At 37.4% G+C, this 16,244-nt stretch overlaps 3 protein-coding genes across 3 annotated transcripts; all 3 read right to left on the reverse strand.

Moving 5' to 3' along the window:
* Window positions 1-12: 12 nt before the first annotated feature.
* Window positions 13-2,458, reverse strand: LOC105181697 (vitamin K-dependent protein C). The gene is made up of 7 exons (XM_011138652.2): window positions 2,280-2,458; window positions 2,005-2,086; window positions 1,626-1,791; window positions 1,293-1,498; window positions 960-1,171; window positions 652-709; window positions 13-485 (listed from the first exon to the last, which is right to left on the reverse strand). Exons 1-7 carry the CDS (start codon window positions 2,370-2,372, stop codon window positions 364-366), a joined length of 939 nt encoding a protein of 312 aa, XP_011136954.1. The 5' UTR covers window positions 2,373-2,458; the 3' UTR covers window positions 13-363.
* An 803-nt stretch (window positions 2,459-3,261) lies between these two features.
* On the reverse strand, window positions 3,262-11,896 carry LOC105181695 (transmembrane protease serine 9). The gene is made up of 11 exons (XM_011138648.2): window positions 11,433-11,896; window positions 10,586-10,697; window positions 10,089-10,251; window positions 9,626-9,834; window positions 9,294-9,545; window positions 9,005-9,117; window positions 6,403-6,496; window positions 6,135-6,297; window positions 5,162-5,376; window positions 4,178-4,380; window positions 3,262-3,903 (listed from the first exon to the last, which is right to left on the reverse strand). The coding sequence occupies exons 1-11, from the start codon at window positions 11,595-11,597 to the stop codon at window positions 3,721-3,723; spliced, it is 1,872 nt and encodes a 623-aa protein (XP_011136950.2). The 5' UTR covers window positions 11,598-11,896; the 3' UTR covers window positions 3,262-3,720.
* Window positions 11,897-13,528: 1,632 nt separating this feature from the next.
* LOC105181715 (juvenile hormone acid O-methyltransferase-like) lies at window positions 13,529-15,246 on the reverse strand. Its single transcript, XM_011138675.2, has 5 exons — window positions 15,035-15,246; window positions 14,780-14,951; window positions 14,523-14,655; window positions 14,263-14,410; window positions 13,529-14,111 (listed from the first exon to the last, which is right to left on the reverse strand). The coding sequence occupies exons 1-5, from the start codon at window positions 15,219-15,221 to the stop codon at window positions 13,930-13,932; spliced, it is 822 nt and encodes a 273-aa protein (XP_011136977.1). The 5' UTR covers window positions 15,222-15,246; the 3' UTR covers window positions 13,529-13,929.
* Between the last annotated feature and the right edge of the window lie 998 nt (window positions 15,247-16,244).

Below are 16,244 nucleotides of genomic sequence, written 5' to 3' on the forward strand. Positions count from 1 at the left end.
CTTTTGGTGTAAATTTTGGTTTGGTGTAACTTGGCAATAAAGCTTGCTCCGTGGCACTTTTTAAATCAGAGCTCGCCAAAGTTTACAACTTTCAACCGATTTTCGGAAGTTACGCCTTCTATCTTCCCTTATCGTTCTTTACCAACGGTCCTGAGGTTGCGAGCCGCGACCGTCAGTTGCTGGATCCGCCGCGCGGTAAGGGGAGATAGAAGCTTCTGAAAATCGGCCGAAAGTTGTAAACTTTGCCGAGCTCTGTTCTAAATCATAGCGATGCGATAATAATATAATAATATAATAATATAATAATAATGACTAATATTAATGTTATGTAATAATATCCCGATAGCATTATCGCAAAATCAATTATTTTGTGCAGTAGCACGCATCCTTAGTTTGCTGTAATATCCAATCGAGTTGCGGGCCTATTCTGGTGAAGAGTGTTGGTCTAGGAGTGTTGTCGCATTTATTTATACTCGGAATAATACCTGTAATGCAACAAATTTTGTTAGTGATATTTATCTCGTCAAATGTCAAGCGAGGAAGATTAAAATTTAGATAAAAAAATATTTGTCTTCTCATTGTTACAAACTTAATATGTTATCGGCATTTTCTATTTGCATAAGTTAGCGATTATCGAATGGTTTTACTTACCAATAAGATCGTAAATTCCAGCGTATGAACGATATTGCAAAGGAGATCCAACGTCATTCTGTAAGCGAGCAATATTTTTATTGTGATGTATAATTGAATAATTTTATAAATTGTCGGTACATTCACGGTACATTTATACATCGTATAAAAATAATTACATTTAAACGGAGAGTTGAAATTTGTACAGGTAATTTAAAATAGTGCAAGTTTAAAGATACTGTGAAATTGTTATGTTATATCCTGTGTGAACTATTAAAGTGATTTATATAGTTTAAAACTATGAAAAGATTTATGTATAATTTGCTTACCTCGCACACCAGAGAATATGTACCTACAATCCCTATGCACCCGTAATCATCGTTGAAAGTCATTGCATTTATTCCTGACTTGACACACTCGTTATATCCCAAAATAGGAAGTCCCATCTTTCGCGGTTTGCATGTTCGAGCGTCAGCTGTATTGTTGAGTTCGCTTGTGGCCCAACCTACCAAAGTGCCAACTTGGCCAAGGTAGGTTGATCCTGAAATGTAAAATATAGATTTATATCCATAGTTCCCCGCGAAGTTTTTATATCTTTCTTCCTTTTTTTCTTTTATATCTTCAGATTGCACAAGCAACTGAAAGTTGCTACTAGAACAGACCTGGATTGGGTAGGCATATCGGTGATATTCTCTTCTCGAATTTAGTCGGTCGACTCAAGCGGATTAAAGCCAAATTATAAATGTGTAAATCCTGGTCAAATTCTGGATGCAAAATTATGGACTCGACGCTACTATTCACCGACGAAATGTCCAATGTGCATCGGTCGTATTCTCCCAAACATACTTTTACAGTGGGTGCAGGTGCTCTGTCGAGGGAGACACTTGTTATATTTTAAATATGCAAAGAATTAGTTAATAACGAGATAATACCGAGGATCGTAGTTACCGCGATATTCAATAATAACGACTGAAGTAATTCCAATATATACTAACCCAACGAGGGGACTAGCTGCTGTCATGACGTAGCGATCGTTTATGAGAACTCCGCTACTTAATAATTTAGAGCTTGTGTAAATATTAGCGAGCCAGGGAAATTCGTGTGGTTCCGTAGTTTCGCCGCCCAATAATCGTGCTGCTTTACGGTTTGCTCTGCCGCATACTGCAAAAAAAAATATAAGACGCCGACGAAGATACGATGAGTAATTGGGATAATTGCGATACAAAATTATAAATACCTATAGAATTTGTTAAATCATAATTGTGCTTTAATTTTTTAATTTTTAATTTTTTCTGTTGTTTTGAAGACAACATCTTCTTACTTCCATATGAATGTAGTAGTTTTAACGACGAAAGAATGGTCAAAGTTACTTACAGCAAGCGCCACAAGTCCGGAATCTTCCAAATAGTAAGTCCAAAACACTGCGTTCATGTCTGAGGCCAGTCCAATCGTCGGTCTAGTCAATGAAGAGATTTATAAATTTTTATACACTCACGATTCTCTTTTTGATACTAGCAGCAATTTTCAATATTTTCTCAGTTATCTTCCGCGCAAAAAGAAATATTTGCTTCAAACGAGAATTTTTCCATCCTAAGGGGAAAATTTTGAAAATAGCCTATAGTCGCGAAACAACATGTAAAGCGGCTTACGGAAAAATTGATGACGCGCTCGGTGCAATAAGTCGTCCCAAAACTTATCGCTGAGATGCAAACGAGGTATTTGACGATGTCTTGTAGCTTCATGACTTTACTGTCGGTAGTCGAGGCGGTACTGGTCTCGTTTAAGCAACTTGTTTGTCTCGTATAGCGGTACTATCGTCGCCCGCATCCCAGGAACCTCCCAAGATCATAAATAAAGACCGAACGTCCCACGTATTTGCGCCCAAGTTCGCATTTGTGAGTTCATCGTTGGGATACCCATTTTGCTTTGTATGTTTCATTTTGGCCTGAAACGCAGTCAGTAACCGGTCCGTCGGTACCGTTATGCGTTTCCCGGTATAGCGAAATTCTTTTGCTGCCGTCAGCACGAGATTTAGGAATAAATTTCGCATGCTTGATAGAAATCTCTGTATTTATCTTCCTTGGGATAGATTTAACACCTTTAATACTAACAATATTTATGATTGTCATTATACTTTTAGTATTGTGAATAAGGTACGCATCTTGAAGAAACGCAACAAATAATTTTTATAAAATTTTTATAAAGTTTTTCCTAGAATATTCTCATTAAAGAATAATTGAACGACATTGTAGAAATATTTAAAATGCCAAATATATTATCGCCTCGTAATATGTGCACGTATGATCTGCATGAAATATTTCTTACTGAAGTTATTAATGTACAGTTACTGTAAAATTTTAAATGACTCAATTGAATTACGACATTATATTAAGTCGACATTATATATATGTACATTTGAGAAATAATTTCTATTTGTTATTTCACATTTTTAACGAAATTCCTGTATACTTTCGTTCGAGATACCTGTGATATGCGAAAATACGGAATAAGTCGTGGGAATGAATGTTCAATATCATATAATTTATCAAGACAACATACATTTGATACTTTATGCGAATATTTATTAAGTATTTTTTGTATATAAAAAAGTATCATAGTAATAAAGATTTTTTTTTATAAAAAAAGAGTATGACACTGGTAGCTTAAGTCTACAATCTTGATCTCGCTATATCTAATTTGATTGTCTTTAGCCTTTGGCTATGTTTGAGCAATACCGAAATATTGTACGGTGCATTATCGTTTCTACAAACTTCCTTTTCCCGATAACCTAACGTCGTTATATTCCTTCTGGTGGTGTCATTTTTAAGCTATTCGTTTATCGATTGATATCCTACCACTTAACAGATATTAAATAACAGTAGATAATAACAATGTACCTAATAATAATAATAAATTGATATCGTACGAAGAAACTCAAAGAATTTACGCGTCGGTCGGTCTTAAATCGGGCGCAATATCGCTCGAGTCGCTAACCGACTATGACGCGATTTCAGAACGTATTTTACAACAGTACGTACAGACTCCACTTCTGTGTCGTATGTTCCATTACGAGGCGCCGTATAATCACATTCAGTTTTGCTCGCAGAAGCAGCCTTCCTTTGAGTTCTTTAATATCCAATCCATGTACCGCGTGACTCTCGTGTAGACACCTGGATATCCAGGTCGCGCGCATCCGTTACCCCAGGACACGACGCCGATGAGCTCGTACTTTTTATCTTCGCGCTCTGCTATCAAAGGTCCGCCACTGTCCCCCTATAATTTAAAAGAAGAAAAAAAAACATTCGCATCGCTCGCTGTATTTATATTCAATATATTGTATTCAATAAAACTCGATAAAGTCGCGTCGCGACGAAAATTAAAATGAAACATAACTTTATTTTGTATATTGTACTTATAACATATTAATAATATTACGCGTTGCTCGTTAATGCATCCTGTAGCTTGGCGACAACTTTTATCATAATTACATCTTACATTTAAATTCTGTTACGCGCGTAACAGAGCAAAGGACTGATAGATCGATTACCTGACACGAGTCTTTCTTTCCTTCCGGGTAACCTGCGCACAACATGTTGTCCGAAATCATTCGGGGACTGTAGCTGGTGTTGCGGCATTCCTGGAGACTCATGACCGGTACTTCCACTTCCTGAAGGAGGCAAGACGGTTTGCCGTCCTCTTGCAATGTGCCCCAACCCGACGCGATCGCATTTGTCCCTATGTACTGAGTATCTGAAATGTAATTTCACGTCATGTCCTGGGATAAATGCACAGTGAGAAGAAAGAAGCCAATGAAATATTTTCTTTAGTTGTGAAACATTCGCTTAGATTATTTGTGCGCTTTGATATAATCGTATGCATGTACGGTATATTTACGAGTTTGTTGTGTACGTTATCGGTGCCAATACATGCACGCGGCAAACAAACAGCGTTGGTGAGCGTGCAGCGTCACGAACGCGTTAGCAAATTCAGGAAAGATTATCGCGTGCGTGCTCGAAATGCAAATTTAAGTCCTCGATTTCAGAGAAATCTTCTCTATTACGCAGTTATGGGCCGCAGCGGTGCATTACACCCGACGGTAGGTACCCGTATACCCGTCTGATTTATGACAAGGCTATCGTGTAATCGTCACGTAATGAGCAACGCGACAATTAGTCATGGATCACATTACAGAGTATTGTCCAATATTATGCTCGACTGTGAAAAACTGCACCGGTCAAAATTTACGATCGCGGACACGCCAATTGAATACGTCGATCAGGCCTGAAATTGTGCATGAAGAATGACGAAAGTGTATATCGGCGACGTGTTCAAGTATAAGATAATGTTAACAACGAACGCGTGTCTAACGACAGTTTATCGCAATAATTTAAATAGAATTAAATATGTTAAAGTATACACGTCGAGCAAAGACATGTCTTCTTTTCTTTTTATTCACTATTTCTTTCTAGTTCCACGATTTACTATAATTGAATTTCGTCACAAGTGTGTGCAGGAGAAGTACAGCACTTACCTAATACTGAGGGCAAGCATATCGGTCGTATCGTGTCACTCAATGGCACTCTCTCATTCAGACGGAGAAGAGCAATGTCATTGTCGAAATTCAGGAAGCTGAAGTCACCGGTCATGATGCGCACCACATATCGAGTTTCCGCTCCTTTCTCGATACATCTGTCGTGTTCCCCAAACGTGACCTTAATCATGAACCACATGAATCTGAAAATAAGACTAGAAGAACCGATCACATTCGCCTGGCAGAGAGACTGCGATGAGAAAGCAATCAAAAATGATGAGTGGAAAGGAATCGGTTGATTCGACTGTTCTCTTTTTTTTATTTATCAATTAATCTATCATGCTGATTTGAGAAATAAAGTTTCTTACATAGAAAACGTGAACAAACTTATAATGAGTTTTTCTAGATACATTAGCTGTACTGCTACAGTGAAATCTTAAATAATTTATACTAACTGACATGAGATGGCACATGCGACAATTTTTAATTTAAAAATAACAATTCAAATTTTTAATCGTTAATATAGAGTCGTTCGACATTTTTTGAGCATAATAGAGTTAACGGCATCGAACGTTTTCCTTATAACACGGCATTAATTGAGAATGCAAATATGAAGTTCGACCTGTTTGTATCCAGTGGATGATACCGACATGCGAGTAGCGATTTTATGCTTATACAGTTATACCAATTCGTTGACTGTGGAAAATTTAGCTTCGATGTATTTGCACATTCATATATTTTACACATATATTTAATTTTAGAGACACATAATCCTCATAGTATTCGATGTGTGTAGAATAAAATCTACTTGTTCAGATCTGAGGAATGCTTCGGCTCGGAAAAAATTGTTAAACATTAAAAGAGAGCCATTACGTGACGAATGTCACGTAATAAATAGAGCTAAGATTATTAATATACAATACTATCTTCAATTCCATCCACAATGTGTAAAACATTTATATGTTATATCTACCCTTTTACACAGTGTGCGGCTGTCAGCACGTAGCGATCGTTTATAAGCGTGCCTCCGCAATAAAACTTGTTTAGGTATGATAATCTAGCCATCCATGGAAATTCATTCATACTCGTCGTTTGGCCTCCGACTATGCGACTTTCTTCGTTCCGTAGCCCGCAACCTAGATAACATCGATTGTTGTACAGTACACTCTTTTTGCGAAGGCTACTTAATTGCTACTCCCGATGAAGATAAATCCGATAATACGAATATCACAGTTACTTACTACAATAGCATGGCGCAGGTGGCTCGTCAGAGGAAGGTGGCTTATTGCCGAAAAGTCCGAAAAAGTTTTTCATTTTGTCGCTGAACGTGCCGGCCTGAGATCAAAGTGACTATATAATTTAACGATCACTGTGTTTTATTCGTAAAATAATATTCAAGGAGATAATCGACTTTTCTGCATTTTCGTGTAGCTTCTTATTGAAATAGATAATTTCATCATGAATAATGTCGAGCTAATTCTTATTGAAAATTAAAAAAATTAAAAAACATTACAACGATGTGCCGTCCGATTTGTGATTTTGTTGGATATATCACTGTTATAATTTTTCCTTACGTGTAATTTTTTTTAACTTCGGTGATATATTAAAATAATTTAAATTGTACATCTGCGTTTCTCATCATGCAAATACCTCACCTGTAGTTGCGCTAGTAACACAAATCTTCATTTCGATAAAAATTCCAACATTTCCTTATAAAATTCTAACGTTTAAATTTCCATACCAACGTTTTCACATGAAATGTTGTAGTAATATGATATACATCAGACGCGAAAATCAATGGAAGGAACTATACAAGGAATTAAGAATGAAAATTCTTACCTGACATTTTTCCGTTATCGACAGCAGAATAAACAATAAACTCAGGTAGCATAAACTCTTCATGTTTCCTTCGACGATTCAATTAAACTTTTTAGCACAGATAATTGCACACTTTTAACTCGGATTCGATTTCTCGTGAATATTTTGAGTGATAGAGTTGCCACGCGGTGGCACCGTCAAGAACGGGTCATGAACATATCCCTGACTGAGAGCGACTATCGCTGGTGTCCTACGGCGACTGAGGAGGACTGAGGTCGAAGAGGTAATTGCTATTCCGGAAGGGAAGGAGGGCACAGACGACCGGCCGATACCTGACCAGTTCATGTTCATGTTCAGGGTCGAATCACGGATGACTGTTATTGACCGTCCACGTGTTATTGACCAGGGCCACGACGACACCGAAAAATTATCATATTAAGAGTCTCCTCCCGATATAGTGATCCTTGCTTCGACCAATCTTGCTATTAATAATAGGATTCGAGAGGAATTTCTTCGAACACTTTTTTATTCGGCAGTAATTTTACTAAGACTTTAATCGTCATCGACAAAATAACAGATCTGACAGTGATTACAAGACAAATAAATTATTTATTTTGGCTAATTACATGTTAAAGATATTTTTGTAAATTAAACATTTTTTACAATGAACAATAAGTAAATTGACAGGTCCAAATGTGACAGAATCAAGAAGCACTAGCTGCTTGAAATGATAATCTCTAAGCAAACCTTTTTGAAAATGTTTTCAAAGTAACGAAAAATATAATTTTACGAAGTATCGATAAATGCTGGTCGCACATTTCGAGATGCAGATGAGAATGCATAATGCAAGGAGAGAACAGCATAAGGAAAGGTTGTGTACGTGGATGTTCATCTGTATCTTTTTATATGCACATACGCACTTGGTGCGTCATCCGGTACCGTTCGGCCAGAAATTCAGTCGCAAACTATACGTATCAACGACGGTCGCGACAGTCAGGTTGCTTTTAGAGAATGTGATACGATCTTGCTGACATTAGATCTTTGTATATTTCCACTTCCGAATTTATAGAGTTCGACGGGACATAAACTTTTGTAGAGCCGCTTAATTAATAGCCACCTGTTTCAATCTCGTTATCTTGTGTCAATGGCAAATTATTCCCTGGAACCAAGTTTCGGTTGAAGAAACAGGTTTTGCAACTGCATTATAGTCATTATTAGCGACCTGTACTTAAAAAAGAAAAAGAGAGAGAAAAATGGAAAGATTCACGAATCGATGAAATGGCGATGTTAAGATTTCAAGTTTCTCCGATTTATAACTGGCGCCATTGCAAACGTGTCTACTTTGTTATTTGCGCCGAATTTGCAGATATCAGAAGAGAATGATGAAAGACGTGTGTGTACATATATTTCATTATTTAAAATTTATGTAAATTCTTCTAAATATTCTTTTACATTCTCATCGTATAAAATACATGATATAATCGTATTAATGACCGGTTAACATTAATCGTGTCCCTATTATTTCTATTTATACACAAATTGAGCGTGACAAAAACGCCTACAGAGTACATATACGCAAGAGTCGAGTTCAACCCGGTTTGACAGTGAACCGTTAGCGGTTGCTGATTATTCCGGAAACGTTCGACCGCTATCCGTGCGTGATAGAAACCTGCGACGCGAATTCTAACCATAGTCGCACTCTAAATTATACCTCGATTACAAAAAAGAAAAATATTCTATGTACAAAGACACCGTGTGTTTCTCGCACCGTCCATTTTACAAGCTGCGGTGTAACATTAATGCTTACATCAACAATGGCCTATGCAAGGAACTATGCTTGATAATCTCTATTATCAAACGATCGATGGCAAGTGAATTTCTTCTTTTTTTCTTTATGTAAGGGATGATATAAAACATATGGCTTCGCCGGTCCAAACAGTAACAGTTTCGTTACTTCAATCACGGCACGTTTCTTTAAACTTTATAGACAAGGAGGAGGTGAAAGCAGGTGAATCTTCAATTGACGCACAAACAGCCTTCTCTCATGTTTGCGTGAATCCATTTCAGGTACCGGGATACCCTGGTATAGACTCCAGGATAACCGGGTCTACCGCATCCCACACCCCAGGACACGATACCTGTCGAACACGTGACGTACGACGTGACGTATGAGTCTCTCTTTCTCTACCGCGTGATGTGATAAGAGTATATGAGACAGTAATCATTTCCGAGTACGAGTGTTCCGCCTACGAAAACTTTGCTTACGTGGTGCTCAACAGTGTTGGCCAAACACTCAGCATACGTGCGCGTTTACCTGCTATTTCAAGTTTATCGGCTTCCACGACGAGAAGCGGACCGCCGCTGTCCCCTTGACAGGAATCTTGGTTGCCTCGACCGGCGCAGATCATGTTCTCGGTGATCCGATTCGCTCGGTATTTCATCTTCCGGCACTGTGTCAAACTGTAAATCGGCACTTGCACCTCTTGCACCTTCCCAGGCAGCATGCCTCCTTCCGACGTTCGGCCCCATCCCACCACCGTTCCTTCTTTCCCGGCGGGATCGGCGTCTATTGAAACGTTGCGCCGATAATACAATGCGGGCATAATCGCGTGGAGCGTAATCGACCGCGTTAATCGCGTGATATACCTGGCTGAGGTAGGCAGACCGGACGAACTGTCTTGGAGAACTGGACGGATTTACGGAGTCTCAGCAACGCTACGTCGTGATTGTAAGAATTCATGTCAAAGTTCTTGTGGCGTATCACGGCGCTTACTGCTCTCATTATGGCAATCCCGTCGGTATTCACATACTGGTCGTAATCGCCGAGTACCACACGAATCTTTGACCGCTTCAGCCTGGTGTGTTGAGATTCGTTTAGTGTCTTGAAATCTTTGGAAATTTTTGCGAATTTTGTTCAATACGATCGAAACATCGTTATAATGTTTAAAATTACGTAGTGTATTTAAAGTGATGCGGAAGTACTAATGTGCGATATATTTGGCTTCGATCTTTAGATATTTGAAATTTCGATTGCAGCAGTGTTGCTATTACTATTTCATTTACTTTTATTTAGCGTTGCGTAGAGTGTGTTACGAATAAATATATGTACCTTCGTACGCAATGGGCAGCGGTGATTACGTAATCATTGTTAAGCAGACTAGCGCCGCAGTGGAAACGACCATCGTACACAATTCTCGCAATCCAAGGATATCTATTCGGTGTAGTAGGACGTCCACCGACAATCCGATTTTCTTGATTGGATAGTCCGCACTCTGAAACCAATGCTGCGTTAGATATCCGTTTGACATTTTGCCACATGAGATACTCTCTTATTCGAGACGAAACAAACAACGAATCAGTCGATTGTCACTTCACAATTAATAAGAATAATAAAAAGAAAATATATAATTTACCGATTGTTATATATAATAATTATAATATACCGACGCACGTGATAATAATTTACACGCTACAAATTTGTGAAAAAAATGTTCATTTTTGTAGACATTAATTTTTACAGTTCATATTTTACAGTCGATTAATAATAAATGGTCGTCACACATGTGTGAGAAAAAATTATTTGTTCCACGAAAGAAAAAATGTTACCGCATGTGCAATTTCTCAGCCTCTCCTCGTCCGCGTCACCGCCCGTGACGTCAATGCCGAATAAATCGTCGAACAAAAATCTCCCGTTGCGAGTTTGCGAATTACTCGCTTCCTGAAAGAAGGATGTGTAACTAATCGGCGCCGTGCAGCAAGTGTGCTCACTTTCCACCGTAAATACGATATAAACGACAGGAGAAAGTAACCATGATCAGAATTATGGGTCAAGGTCTGGATGGTTAAATTGTCCACCACGACTTATTGACTAACTAAATATCTCGTGCGCATAAGCGTTATGTGCACGCGATATTCAGATGGATCTTTTAACGCCGATGCTATGATTGATTGTGACCGTCACTTATATCAGAATAAAGGAATTCGTGTGCCGCACCTCCTGCTCACCAAATGGTTTCTGTGACGTCGAACGTTGATCGATCATGTGTCAAATATAACTCTGTTGAGCATTATTACTGTGTGTTTCCTTTTTATGAGTTTTCTATGCTGTGACATTACTGTCACGTTATAGAACTTCTTCAAAAGGAACGAGAGAGGAGAAGAGAGACATATCTTTTGACGAATATTTCTATCGAAGAAAGTTGAGCCAAACGAATTAACTTAACTTTTTATTGACTTTCATTATTTTAAATAATAAAGATAAACTTCTAAAAAGCTAAACTTAGTTTCTTTGAGAGGTTTAATTGAAAATATTAAATTTAATTAAAAATATGCGAACACAATATATTGTTATTTAGTATCTCATAAACGTGACAACAAGCTATATTGTTGAAATTTCTTTGTCAGGTTCCGAAATCAAATCGAATTTCTTACATGACAGTTCGATGCGACTTACATTACAGTTCGATGTAACCAGTGAGTCGATACTCACGGTAGAGCCACCTGGCGCTATTGCACTAGATTGCCGTCGAAATTCATAGCTTCTGCCTGGCACCGATATGTGAAAGATCACGATCAGGGTCAAGATCAAGGTGTCACCTCGACACGTGTGCAACGACATTTTCCCATTCGCTCGTTCGCGCTACGCGAGTGTCGTTCAATGAGCAGGAACCACGGTTACGTTTCTTCTCTCACATCGATGGAACATCACCGTACACCACGCGTTTCGCTGGACTCCACGGCAAACACGCATGATATATCGTGCGTTCCAACGAACACTCGGCGATGATTTCGTTTCCCGACCGACCGACCGACCTCCTCTTCGTCACCGTGAATGAATTTCGTAGACGAGGCTGCGCCGAGATGATCCGTTGAAGATCACTCAGTGCTCAGTGTACGTGCTTTCACCTTGGTTCCACAAAGAAGTCGAACTGATCGACCGGGAGCCAGCCAGTCTTTATGGTGGCGAAGAAAGTTCTTCTTTCACTGTCGCGCTGCCACCGTCACTACCACCAGTCCCATTCAGTACGCACGCTAGAAACGTGGTGGATTCTTTCAATTTGGAATCGACCGGATAGCCGTGCGTCTTCCTTTTTTTGCACAAGAATTCGTAGCACGTACGCATTCACGGGAGCTTTCGCCGTATACAACATCGTACTTTTCTACTGTGATTTAACAGTTTTCTCAGCTCGCGATTGACCTACGCGATCAGGCGTCCCGTTAGGATTTTGCGGCCTAAGTTCATCGGCAAGTCGGTAGAATGCGCGGTCGGACATATTGGTTCACGTAGAATCACTTTCCCTTCTTTGTAAACGTAACACTATCGAGTTTACGTTATATTACTTTTCTAATAGCCGATATTTTCAAACTATTATATTATACTTATTTGACCGTTAACTCGTGATTGTCGAGACTGCACGAAGTTCTTTTCTCCTTTTATTGCCTTCATTTGTTACACGCACTTAAATTCGGGAAGAATCGTTCAGTTCTTGTAACGCTTCGTAGGTTTCACTAACCCACATTCGTCGTTGAAAGCAAAACGTCTCGGATCGCTGACCTGGTTTCGCTTGTTGCTCATTTGCGTAAACATTAGGGGATCGCCGTATTCATCTGATACTTTTCATTACTATAATTCTTTTTGTGCAACGTATTAATCATTGTTGTTTGCGTTTCCGCTGTTCTTTTGCTGGACGTAATGCAAGATTATAGTATAAGAAACGACTGCTTTAATGATCATTGATATTTTTATGGCTCGTGACATTAAATCATTATATGAGGATTGTGGATATCAATGTATAATTTAAATTGAAAAATATTCTTTTTTTGCAAAAGATAATGTGAAAGTAATTATTTTATAATCGGAGAGTCGGTCATATCTTGCACGTGCGTCGTGAACGACGATATGATATTCACTCTTATTAGAGGAAACGAATGAGAGATATCAGCGAGACGATATTTTTATTTACTAATCACTTGATCCTCGTTGACCTGATCTTGTAATCACTTAACCCTTTTAATTATCATTTTTCACCCCTTACTACTCCCGCCCCTGCCCCCTATCCTAAATATACAGTAACGAAAGATTTCAATTAACGATGGCGGTTCAATGTATCTCGTGTCGCAATGCACTTGCATAATTCCATTAATTCGCTTAAATGCGTGATCTTTGTCTGTTAAAACATACGTACTTGTATGTAATAGTGCTAATGTAGTAGATAAATTATTTATTTGACGAAGCATATACAAATCACTGTTATTACAAAATGAAAGATTACAAAGGAGGAAATGGATAAGTATGGCATATTACTATATACATGTCATAGAATAATATATAAATACTTTATTTTATCATATTTAATTGATACAAAATATAAATTATATTTATTAAATAAATAAATAACTTAATATTTAAATAATATTTAAATAAGTTACTATTTAACTTCATAAATACGATGCGTGTGATGAATTATATAAAACACTAGGTATATGTTTTATACTATGTGATTATATAAATTATGTGTTATTTCTAAATTTGAACATGACCGTCGAATGTAGCGTTATCAAATTTTTGTCTTTATCCCTCTGATTGCACTTGTTACTTATGTATTATATATTTGTATTATATTATATTTCTTATATTCTCAACGTTTTGTGATTATTGCTCTTATAATGCTTATAACATATATTCTTGGAACAAGCTAATAACTATAAAGACTGAGAACAAGAAGAGATATCAAAAGTGAGCTGGCGAATAAGTAAGACGCAAAAATATTGTTGTCGCATCGTTGCACATAAGACAAAGAAAAGCAAGTCGATATTTTGTCGATATTTTGGTTAATGTACAATAAACTAAAGCCATGTAGTCATCTCTTTGTATGAACTTGCAAAAATGTACGGAGATGTCAATGAGTTGAGCATTATTTCATACGGCAATAATTCTACATACATGACACTTATTTCTCCGCATAAACTAATAAAACTCTATACATATCTAATATGACCGTTTGATCCTCATCATTTTGTTGTCTTTTAAAGATTATTTTTTTTTGCATATACTCATTCTTAACTTCCTCCCAAAATTCTGTCTTCACATCTTGCGGCATATTCAAAAGCGATATGAAGGCCATTATTGAATCTGTCGGCAATAAATCAGAGTCATTAATGTACAATCGTAATTTAGATGTGGGCGAGGGATGCGCAGAAAAAGTTTATAATACAAATCGCAGAGACACGGATAAAATTTAATTTTTCACACACGTTTGCATTAATTTTACTGGTGTACTTACTCAGAAATTGGTGCGAATTCACATGTAAGTAACTTGTTTCCCGTTGACTGCAGTGAGGAACATGGAATCCGATACTTCTAAGCATATCTTTCAATTCCTTCTGAGGTCTGGTTGAATGATGAAATGGTGAAATAAGCTTCTTGATGTCCTTTGTAAACATAAGGGTAATAATGAGTAATTTTTAATTTCAAATAGAACCGAATAATTAATAATTTGTTATCACGATAAGCGAATAAGATATACAAATGTAAAATATTTACCATTATGTAAGGGGCATAGCGGATATTTTGAGATAGTTGGTCGAAAACAGCAAATAAATCGTGAAATGCTACAAAGTATACAAGCATAGTTCCACCAGGTTGAAGCATATCATAAATGTTGCTAAACGCTTGCCTAATGGACAAAGAGGACAAATAAAATTAATTTTGGAAACATAAAATATCAGATTGCAATGTATGCTACATTTTCGTCTCACATTCGTCTTAATATTACTAATTTATTTGAGAATCTTTCTCACCGTATATCGTTGCACCAGTGTAAAGCATGGAATGAAAACACGTGATTGAATTCGGAAATATACTCCTTGGGAAGGTATTTCGTTTGAATATCCAACACTTTGAACGTGATTCGCGCTTTATCACCGTGTTTCTTACTAGCGTACTGGATCATGTCTTCTGAAATATCTGTACCTACAAGCGACAAGCAATCGTTGAATTGAGCGGAAAATTTAGTAAAATGCATTTTGTATTTTGCATTTGTATGATTCCCTTACCGATCATTGTAGTTTTCGGATGAAGAACCGGCAAAAGGATATTTCTTGTGATGTCACCAGGACCGCAACCAATGTCCATGCACTTCCCTCTCATAGTTCCCAACTCGTCCGCGAACTCGTCCACTATCGCCGATACATTGTATCTTTGCAATGCATTGGACGAAGCGTATGTTACTGGACTCGCCATAGTTTTGGCAACTCTGATATCAATGCTGAGATACTGATGGCGTGCTAGCTCACTCCGTCGTTTATATAGTACGGAGCGGAGATTCTGGATGACGCATGTTTAAATTGCAGGGAGCACAGTGTTGTACGATCGCCTGCATGCAGAATTACATCAGCGGGGAGAAACATGCACAGGGGAAGAAAATGACCACATACTTCTCGTTTTGATATTGGCATTTCGCATTATTTACATACACAACGCAATTTACATACGCCGCTCATTATTTCTACAGCTAATAAGAAGGCGCTGAAACATTGTAGTGATATCACATTAACGCGCTGATTTCGATAAACAATGCTGCATAATATGAACGACTCCATGGAATATATTAGTTTTGTATTTGTTTGAGGAACAATCAATTATCTTTCGCAAAATGTTTCTCTCTCGCTACGATTCTGTTGCATTTTTTAGCAAAGACAAATTACATATGAACGCTATCTATAATAAATATTGTTTTGACGATGAATATTTATTTATTCGTGACTACTCATTATCATTATAGTAATATGATTAGGCGATAATCGTTAAACAGATAAATTTTTATGACGCAATTACCTATGCTTTTGTTGATACTTAGTAGTTGGAACTTCTGAACGAATATTGTAATCTTTTTTGAACTTCTGATTTGCAAAATTAATTTTTCGCGAATCAAAAGTTCTTACGTAAACAAACTTCAGTCTTTTATATTATTCAGTTTTCTATATTTTTAACTTATTCTTCTCGAGGAAATTTCGTATTCATGAAAAATATTTAATCAAAATCGCCCTGTAAGGTTAATGTATTTCAAATTTCAAGAGGCACGATAGTGCTTAAATTAAGCGCCTAATAACTGTTATGCATGGCAAGTTTATTAACAATTACCACAATTTTTTCAGTGAATATAAAATGAATTCTATAAATCTTAAGTAAAATATCTTTCGAGATATGTTGACGAAACACGAAATTGATAAGTTCGAGTTTTATATAAAATTGGGACGTCTTCAT

Source organism: Harpegnathos saltator, unplaced genomic scaffold (genome assembly GCF_003227715.2).
Source record: "Harpegnathos saltator strain DR-91 unplaced genomic scaffold, Hsal_v8.6 scaffold789, whole genome shotgun sequence".
Lineage (NCBI taxonomy): Eukaryota > Metazoa > Arthropoda > Insecta > Hymenoptera > Formicidae > Harpegnathos > Harpegnathos saltator.

Bases quoted from the DNA above. Each gene is read 5' to 3' on its own strand.
- LOC105181695 (XM_011138648.2), bottom strand. From the start codon at position 11,597: ATGTCGTTGCACACGTGTCGAGGTGACACCTTGATCTTGACCCTGATC. The intron at 9,546-9,625 runs GTATATCACGCG...ACGTTTCAATAG, and splicing joins GGTCTGCCTACCTCAGCCAG to ACGCCGATCCCGCCGGGAAA. The intron at 5,377-6,134 runs GTAGATATAACA...CGGTTCTTCTAG, and splicing joins GCCGCACACTGTGTAAAAGG to TCTTATTTTCAGATTCATGT.
- LOC105181697 (XM_011138652.2), bottom strand. From the start codon at position 2,372: ATGAAGCTACAAGACATCGTCAAATACCTCGTTTGCATCTCAGCGATA. The intron at 1,792-2,004 runs GTAAGTAACTTT...TTTTTTTTGCAG, and splicing joins CCGGACTTGTGGCGCTTGCT to TATGCGGCAGAGCAAACCGT. The intron at 486-651 runs GTAAGTAAAACC...GTTGCATTACAG, and splicing joins TGGAATTTACGATCTTATTG to GTATTATTCCGAGTATAAAT.
- LOC105181715 (XM_011138675.2), bottom strand. From the start codon at position 15,221: ATGGCGAGTCCAGTAACATACGCTTCGTCCAATGCATTGCAAAGATAC. The intron at 14,952-15,034 runs GTAAGGGAATCA...TGTCGCTTGTAG, and splicing joins TCCGAAAACTACAATGATCG to GTACAGATATTTCAGAAGAC. The intron at 14,411-14,522 runs GTAAATATTTTA...ATGTTTACAAAG, and splicing joins GCTATGCCCCTTACATAATG to GACATCAAGAAGCTTATTTC.